Source organism: Phoenix dactylifera, chromosome 5, assembly GCF_051530095.1.
Source record: "Phoenix dactylifera cultivar Ajwa chromosome 5, Ajwa_hap1_PhDact_Kaust_v1.1, whole genome shotgun sequence".
Taxonomy (NCBI): Eukaryota; Viridiplantae; Streptophyta; class Magnoliopsida; order Arecales; family Arecaceae; genus Phoenix; species Phoenix dactylifera.
The window spans coordinates 8,584,935-8,594,312 of NC_143194.1; the positions used below are offsets into that span (position 1 = coordinate 8,584,935).

At 45.8% G+C, this 9,378-nt stretch overlaps 2 protein-coding genes across 2 annotated transcripts; both read left to right on the forward strand.

Annotated features, from left to right (window-relative positions):
* The first annotated feature begins 275 nt into the window (after positions 1-275).
* Positions 276-6,729, forward strand: LOC148703358 (uncharacterized). The gene is made up of 4 exons (XM_088722949.1): positions 276-339; positions 417-1,589; positions 2,864-4,074; positions 6,283-6,729. The coding sequence occupies exons 1-4, from the start codon at positions 276-278 to the stop codon at positions 6,727-6,729; spliced, it is 2,895 nt and encodes a 964-aa protein (XP_088579075.1).
* Positions 6,730-6,779: 50 nt separating this feature from the next.
* Positions 6,780-9,378, forward strand: LOC148703359 (uncharacterized). Its single transcript, XM_088722950.1, has 2 exons — positions 6,780-7,195; positions 8,373-9,378. The coding sequence occupies exons 1-2, from the start codon at positions 6,780-6,782 to the stop codon at positions 9,376-9,378; spliced, it is 1,422 nt and encodes a 473-aa protein (XP_088579076.1).

Below are 9,378 nucleotides of genomic sequence, written 5' to 3' on the forward strand. Positions count from 1 at the left end.
TGGGCTTGAGTCAGGTTTCTTTTTGCCGTTTTATTTTTTGAATTGTTTTATTTTATCTCTTGATAAAACGTCGCGTCTTTTAAAAACACCTCTTTGGTAAAACGACGTGTCTTTTAAATACGCCTCTTCCTTTCTTTTTAAACCCTATCAGATCCGATAGAGATATCTAATCAAAATCCTCTCTCTGGTTCCCGAAAGCCTCTCTCTCTCTCTCTGTTTTCTGTGTTCCTTTCTCTCCATCTATTATTTTACTACAATCTTAAGAATAGATCGACATGGATTCTGCTATGATTCTTGCTAGATCAATTCCTGATATTTGTAAAATTGAGAGTTTCAATGGTATGTATTTTAAGATGTGGCAAGAACGTGTTTATTCTGCATTGGATATGCTTAATTTTGCTCGGTATTTAAATCAGTCAAAACCGATGAAGGGTCTGAAGATTTTGACACTAAATTCAAAGAGTGGGAACATGGAAATAAAATCTGTAGGCACACAATTCTGAGTACAATGTCCAATGAACTTTTTGATGTCTACTGTTCATACAAAGAAGCTGCAGAAATTTGGGAGAATCTGAATAAAAAATATGTGTTAGAAGATGCTGGAGTACAAAAATATGCTATAGGAAATTTTCTGCACTTTCAAATGTCTGAGGATAGGGATGTGTCATCACAAATCCATAATTTTCATAGGCTGGTCACTGATCTTAAAAATGAAGACATAATACTTCAAGAAGTTTTCCTAGCCGGCTGTCTGATTGAAAAATTACCTGAGTCTTGGAAAAATTATAAAAACAGCATAAAGCACAAAAGGAAACATATGAGTCTTGAAGATGTTATTGTTCATATTAGAATTGAAGAACAAAATCGAGTCAGAGACCGAGAACAATTGGCCAAGGAAATGACTTCCAAAGCCAATGTAATAGTCAGCAAACCAGGTGGGTCTCGTTCAAAGTCCAAGAAGCCTTATCTCAAAAATGATAAGAAACCTAAGTTCCAAGGTCTTGGTTTTAAAAGAAAAGGAACTTGTTTTGTTTGTGGAAAACCTGGACATTATGCTAATCAATGCAAGTTTAGAAAAAGGAATGATATATCTGCTAAACCAAATGCTAACTTGGTAGAGACAGATATTATTGCAGCAGTTGTGTCTGAAACCAACATGGTTATGGCAGCAAAGGACTGGGTGGTAGACTCTGGGGCTACCAGACATATTTGTGGCAATAGGAGTGCATTTACTTCCTACACTCCATTAAAAGAAGGCGAAGAACAAGTGTTCATGGGTGATTCGAGACCCTCGCCAGTGGTTGGCAAAGGAAAAGTACTCCTCAAGCTAACATCAGGAAAAGTCCTTTCCCTGAATGATGTGCTGCATGTTCCTAATATCCGTTGGAACTTAGTATCTGTATCTTTATTAGGAAAGGCTGGAATTAAAGTGTATTTTGAGTCTGATAAAATTGTAATGACTAAGAACAATGTTTTCATTGGGAAGGGTTATTGTAACCAGGGTTTATTTGTCTTGAATGTAACCGAAACTATGAATGAAAATGCATCATCTTTTGCTTATTTGATTGATTCTGTTGATGTATGGCATGGTAGATTAGGACATATTAATTTTTCTTATATCAAGAAAATGAAAGACCTAGGCTTGTTAAATAAAATGTGAATGATAAATGTGAAGTGTGTGTAGAATCTAAATCTACTAAAAAGAGTCATAAGTCAATAGAAAGAGAAACTAAATTACTTGGATTAATACATTCTGATTTAGGAGATTTGAAAAACACTCCAACTAGAGGAGGAAAAAGATTTTACATAACTTTTATTGATGATTATTCTAAATACACTAAGGTATATCTACTTAGGACTAAAGATGAAACTTTTGAAAAATTTCAGCAATATGTTACTGAAGTAGAAAATAAATTTAATAAAAAAATTAAAAGAATAAGGACTGATAGAGGAGGAGAATATGAGTATAATCTCTTCAATAAATTTTGTGAAGATAAAGGTATAATCCATGAGATTACCCCACCATATTCTTCTGAATCTAATGGAGTTGCTGAACGTAAAAATAGAACTCTAAAAGAAATGATGAATGCTATGTTAATAAGCTCAGGAGTACCTCTTTATTTGTGGGGGGAAGCTATTCTCTCTGCTTGTCACATTCAAAATAGAATACCTTATAAGAAAATTGGTAAGACACCCTATGAGTTATGGGAAGGTCATGTACCTAACCTTACATATCTTAAAGTGTGGGGGTGTTTGGCCAAAGTTCTATTACCTGAACCAAAGAAAAGAAAGTTGGGACCTAAAACCTTTGATTGCTTATTTATTGGTTATGCATTAAATAGTGCTGCTTATAGATTCTTGGTATTAAAATGTGAATCTAATATTATGGAACCCAACACTATAGTAGAATCTAAAAATGCTGATTTCTTTGAACATATCTTTCATATGAAACTAGGTAAAGAAAAAATTGACTCTCTGCCTCATAATAAACAAGAAAAGGAGGCACATGAAAATTATGAAATTGATTTAAGAAGAAGTAAAAGAACTAGAAAAGAGAAAAATTTTAGAAATGATTTTTACACTTTTCTTGTTGATAATGAACCTCAAACTTATAAAGAAGCAATAACTTCAGCTGATACACCTTTTTGGAAGGAGGCTATTAATAATGAAATAGAGTCTATTATGTCTAATCATATATGGACCTTAGTTGATTTGCCTCCAGGTGCTAAATCAATTGGTTGTAAGTGGATTTTTAAAAGAAAGTTAAAACCAGATAATTCAATTGATAAGTTTAAAGCAAGATTAGTAGCAAAAGGATACTCACAAAGAAAAGATATTGATTATTTTGACACCTTTGCACCAGTTTCTAGAATTTCATCTATTAGAGTACTCATTGCATTAGCATCTATTCATAATTTAGTAATTCACCAAATGGATGTAAAAACTGCATTCTTGAATGGAGAATTAGATGAAGAAATTTACATGGAACAACCTGAAGGTTGTGTTGTTCCTGGTAATGAGCACAAAGTTTGTAAATTAGTAAAATCCTTATATGGATTAAAACAAGCACCTAAACAATGGCATGAAAAATTTGATAAAGTATTGGTATCTAATGGCTTTCTAATTAATGAGGCTGATAAGTGTGTTTATAGTAAGGTTGTTAATAATGTTGTTGTGATCATATGTTTGTATGTTGATGATATGCTTATAATGGGAACTGATTTGAATATAGTTATAGATACTAAGAAATTTTTAGCTTCAAATTTTGATATGAAAAATATGGGTGAAGCTGATGTAATTCTTGGGATTAAAATAACAAGAAGTTCTAATGGACTTATGCTATCACAAGAACACTATATTGAGAAAATTTTAAGAAAATTTGAGCATTATGATAGTAAACCCGTATCTACTCCATATGATGCTAGTATACATTTAAGGAAAAATAAAGAAAATGGTATTTTACAAATAGAATATGCTCGCATCATTGCTCGCACTCGTCCTGATATTGCTTATGCAGTAGGAAGATTAAGTAGATATACTCATAATCCTAGTAAGGATCATTGGAGTGCTGTTCATAGAGTACTAAGGTACTTGAAAGGAACCATTAATTATGGTTTGTTATATCGTGGATTTCCAGCTGTACTAGAAGGGTATAGTGATGCAAATTGGATCTCTGATTCAGATGAGATGAAATCCACAAGTGGATATATCTTTACTCTTGGTGGGGGTGCAGTATCTTGGAAATCATCCAAGCAAACATGCATCGCTCGGTCTACGATGGAGTCCGAGTTTATTGCCTTAGAAAAGGCAGGTTCTGAAGCTGAATGGCTTAGAAATCTTGTGGAAGATATTCCATTATGGAATAAACCAACACCTTCTGTGTCTATTCTTTGTGATAACCAAGCTGCTATATATCGAGCTAAGAATAAAGTTTATAATGGAAAGAATAGACACATAAGGTTGAGACATAATATTGTAAGGCAGCTGCTTGATGATGGGATTATATCTCTTGAGTTTGTAAAGTCAGAGTTGAATTTGGCCGATCCTTTGACAAAACCACTAGGTAGAAAACTAGTGAGTGAAACATCGAGGGGGATGGGACTAATGCCTATATCAAAGTCAATAACGACAGAAACCCAACATGTGTGATTGGAGATCCCATGAAGCATGTTCATATGGGTAATAACAAGTCGCTAGTTGACTGTGAGTACACTATCATATTTAATTTTGAAAATCCATCCCTATGGTGTAGATAGTGCAAACTGCAGTAGATAAGGATGAGGTAAAGCTCTTAATGGATACCATAGTCCTTTAGGATGGTGTGTCTACCTGCAGTACACACTTGATGGATCCACCTATATGGGTGTGGGAGTGGGGCCGCTTCCTATGAGAATTAGGCAGTTCTCTAAAGCACTCATGAATATCCAGATAAGGTGCATGGCCTATTTGCACCAACCCATTTAGAACAAGCCCAGAACTTGAGAGGTCAATGTGGGCTATGAGTCACTGATTTACATAAAGGACTTTTGGTTCATAGAAATTTCATGTTTCACCAAAAGTTATGTAAGCCATACTAACTAGTCCTAAAAATGGTTCATAGTCTCAAAGACACCAATTTGATGCATTGAACTCTCGCGCTCGTTAACTTATTATTGAATTTTAAAATATGTGGGGGATTGTTGGAATATTTCAAAATTCCGAGTCTGCCCTTCTTTGTCTTTTGTGTTTTTGTCTAGTGTACTTTCTTTAGTCCCACATTGGAAAGGAATAAAACTCAAAAGATCTTTATATAGTATTCAACCTTTTAACTTGGTGAAGCAAAGAAAGAAAGTAGCCCACGCGCGCATGAGCCCAATGGAGGTCCAAGCCAAAATTGGCGAATCCGATCTGGAAACGTTTAATCGGGCGCGTCGCGCTCGATTATCACGCGCAGGGGGGGACCCCCCCGGGGTGTGGGCTTGAGTCAGGTTTCTTTTTGCCGTTAAAACGACGTGTCTTTTAAATACGCCTCTTCCTTTCTTTTTAAACCCTATCGGATCCGATAGAGATATCTAATCAAAATCCTCTCTCTGGTTCCCGAAAGCCTCTCTCTCTCTCTCTTTTCTGTGTTCCCGAGAGAATACTCTCCTCTGTTTTGTTTTTCTGAGCGCTTCTGGGCTGTTCAACAAGATCACTGCATCTGCGAGTGTGCGCTTGGAGTGATCCAGTTGTTGTATCCTGGAGGATAGGCCGCCATTACCTGCTACACCGAGATTCATTCTCCGAGGGGCGCGATCTATTCTTAAGGACAGTGAAATCACGCCTCAACTGATAAGTTCTTCCTTCTCTCCATCTATTATTTTACTACAGAGGTAGAATGCGATTCTCACTTTTGTCCTTCAATCTTCCGTATTGTAGTTTGGAAAAGGTTAAGTGGGTTGCGTGCAGGTTTATTTCATGCTGTTTGAGGAACCAGAATGGACGTGGTCATTTGGGTTTCCAGTAATATGGGATTCTCTTTTTTTTCTTTTTTTTAATAAATCAGATGAATTAAATCTTTTGAGAATATTAGTGGGAATCAAAAAATAAAATATTTAACAATTGGACTGGAATATTTGTCGAAAAATCCTCTAATGTGGATCCGATATGGTTGGCCACAAAAAATGTTATCCAATCTGCTGGATTATTAGCTTTCTTATAAATAATATGTGCAATCTCAATGTAGAGCAGCCAAAATGGATGGATTCTGATATTGGCAGAACGTGCATATGAAAGCTATTTGATAACCATAGTCTCCTAAATGAACACGGGAAGTTCTCAATGTTTGTGTAGTGTAAATCTCTCCTATGCCACTGGCAGTTCCACCATTTGAACCGTAGCATAGAAAATTCCAACACCACCTACAACTAAGCAAAGCACTATTAACACTTCTGACGACGAAGCCTGCTCCAACATAGGCATCCCAACGGTCGGTGGAGAGAGAAGGATGGGTAAATCATTCTGGTCGGTGGAGAGAGAAACTCTGGCATAGAGAGAGAGAGAGATCCCAACGGCTATCTGGTCGGTGGTGCTCGTGAGCCGTTTGGCCGGGGAATCTGGTGCTCCGGCTGGTCGGCGTGCTTCGGTTTGATTGTCGGGAACCCTTGGGGAGTCTGTAAGACTGCAAGCGGGCAAGCGGCAGCGGGACTTGCCTCCGGGGAGGAAACTTGAGGAGGGGGATCGCCGGCGCTTGGGCGGACCTCGCCGGAAGGGGGGGGCGACTGGTACACTCTGTCCTCCCTGCTTTGTTTACTGTGTTTTCAGGTGTGCAACTGCAGCATGGATCGAAAAGGGAAGCAGCCGGCGGCGAAGGCAACGGAGGAAGCGGCGAGAGGCTACGGTAAGCCGTCGGGTCGTGGGGTGCGCCCTGCTGCCTGGTCGAAGCCGGGGCCATGGATTACCCACTGGCCCACGGCCGAGGAGGTGGATCGCCTGAGCCGCCGCTTTCCGGATGTTTTGCGGCCGCCGGAAGAGCCGATAGAGGCGGCTCGACAGGTGTGGGAGGGGCGGGCGGTGATTGTCCGCAGCTTTGGCCGCCGGATTCCGGCGGAATGGGTGGCCAAGGATGTGGCCACCCGCGTGAAGCTCAAAGATGTGGTGGCCGTCCCGCTAGCGGACGACTACCTCGCCCTGAGTTCCGGTCGACGGAGGACCGGGATCGGGCTCTCAGTGAGGGACCTTGGGTGGTGGCGGGGCAACTCCTCGCCATGAGCCCGTGGGTGCCAGACTTTGAGCCTGGGGATGGCACGGTGAAAAGGGCGATGGTGTGGCTCCGGCTACCGCGACTACCGCCGGAGTACTGGTCGACGTCGACCATCCTCCACATCGCGGCTCGCGCGGGCCAGCCGGTGGCGGTGGATGGGGTCACCGAGCAGCAGGCGGCGATGGGTTTCGCCCGGGTTAAAGTGGCGATTGACACCACTGAACCGCTACGGCCGGGAGTTCTGATACAGGGGAAGACGAAGGTGCGGTGGCAGCCCTTCGTCTTCGAGAACATCCCGGTCCTTTGCCCTAGCTGTGGGCGGATGGGGCACGTGGAAGCGGCCTGCCGCTTTCCGACGGCAGCCGGCGCACACAGGGAGGTGCCTCCGGTGGCAACGGAGGCGGGGGGCAACCCCGATCTGCTGTTCTCGGGCAGTGGGGAGGAGGTCCAGGGGCCTGTCTACGGCCCTGGATGGTGGCAACGCGGCAGAAAATCCCTCAGGGGGACTTGCCGCCGCGGCCGAGGGAGACTACCGGCCCCGATCTTGGGGCTGGGTCGTCCTCGAGGCGGCCGTCGAATTCGGTGGTGCCGACATCACCGCCTGCATCGGTGTCTCCGGCGGACACGGCCGGCTGGCAAAAGCCAGCTAAGGTAGCGCGTCGCCGATCGCCGCTGGCAGTGGAGGGGGAAGGGCTACACCTGGCTCTTCCTCTCGGCCTGTTTCAGGTTGATCCGGCCGGAGAGCTTGGGGATGACCTGCTCGAGCCAGCCGAGTCGGAACCGAGCGGGGGGGTTACCCCTCTGCGAGCTGACTCGGGGCCGAGTCAGGAATTTACCCTGACGCGGGCCGAGCCCGGGCCTGGTGGACCAGCTGCGGCCCGGGCCCAAGCTCAAAAGAGGCCCAGACCACCGGTGGACCCGGGCCCGCACGGAGGCCCAGGAAGGGCGGGCCAGCTGGCCCGCGCGCTTCCTGCGGTGGGCCAGCGGGCTGACGCGATGCTGGCCCGCGGCCGGGCCCAGGGGATGGGACGTCGGGGTCGTGGGCCAGCGGGCGCGATTCGGGACGCGTCCGCAGCGCGGGACACGCTGCGTGCTCGATCAGCCCCAGGCCTGCGGGCCTCCCCAGTGGCGGGGGAGCGGGTCCGGGAGCTGCTGGGCCGGGCCGACCCGGCTGTGGGGGCTGAGGATGGCCCGCGAGTACAGGGCACTCAGGCCCGGGCCACGGGGGAGCTGCGGGCAGTCCCTTGTGCGGCGGGCACTCAGCTTCAGTCAAACTTGGGTCTAGGGGCCCAGGTCGAGCTAGACCGACAGGCTGATAGGGAGACGATCCCAGTCTTCCGGTTTGGCCCTCCGCCCCCGGCCTTGGGCGAAATGGATGATGCTGCCTTAGGTAGGGGTGAGGGGTGGGACCGACCGGCTCCTTACATGGAGGTTGAGCCTTCAGTACCGGGAGGGGATACAGTCCTACCCACTGTTGTGCAGCGCGTCAGGGCAGCAATCATGAGTGCTGCTCTTTCTACATAACGGGGGGAGGAGGAGCGGGGCAGCCGGGGGTTCGAGCCTGAGGCCGGCCCCACGACCCTAGGTGAGGATGGGTCTGAGGCTGACTATGTGGACTGTGATCCATGATGATTTTAGCTTGGAATTGTAGGGGGGCGGCCACGCCGTCCTTCATGTCCTCCTTTAAGCGATTAGTACAGATCCACTGTTCGGAGATCTGTTTTCTATGCGAGACTCGATTATCCGGTGAGGGGCTTAGTCGTGTGAGGCGTCGTTTGGATAGGGAGTGGGCTACCTATGCAGTTGACTCTCGGGGGTTGTCGGGAGGCATTTTGGTCTTATGGAGGCGAGGGGTGGCAACAATAGATGTTTTCCACAATTGCTCCCAACAGGTAGTCATGGTAGTATCGAAACCAGGAGCCGCTCCGTGGGTACTCTGTGGTGTGTATGCGAGTACGGATCACAGGGTTCGGAGAGTCCTCTGGCAGGAGATCACTAACCTCATCACCCAGGGCATCCCGACGGTCGTGGTCGGTGACTTTAATTGTATCCAGGGTGAGAATGAGAAGCGGGGTGGTGCTGCCTTCACTGACAGAATGGACAGGAGGGAGTTTCATGACTTTGTATTGCGGAATGGCCTGGTAGACCTTGGTTTTTCAGGACCTAAGTTTACTTGGTGCAATAATCAGTTAGGCAGTGCTAGGGTCTGGGAGCGCCTAGATAGGGCCTTTGCATCCCCAGATTGGATCCTCCGTTTCCCTACCTGTCAGGTCAGTCACCTTCCCCGGATTGCCTCTGACCATTGCCCCCTGCTTCTATCCACCTCATCGGCACACGTCCATCACAGTCCCTTCTATTTTGAGAAGGTTTGGCTATCATACCCCCAGTCGTGGGATGTAGTCCGCGACGCGTGGCGTACCCCGGTACGCGGCGATGCCATGCAGGCGGTCTCGCGCCGATTGGAATTGACTAAAAGGCGTTTACGCCGTTGGAATCGTGAGGTCGTGGGCAACATATTCCGGCGATTGGAAGGGGTTGAGTCCTCGATTGCTGAGTTGCAGAGGAAGGAAGACCTAGGAGGGGCGCTCCTGGAGGACGATATGTCCGACCTTCGGGGGTTGCTAGCGACTCATCATTCGTTGCTACGGCAGCACTAG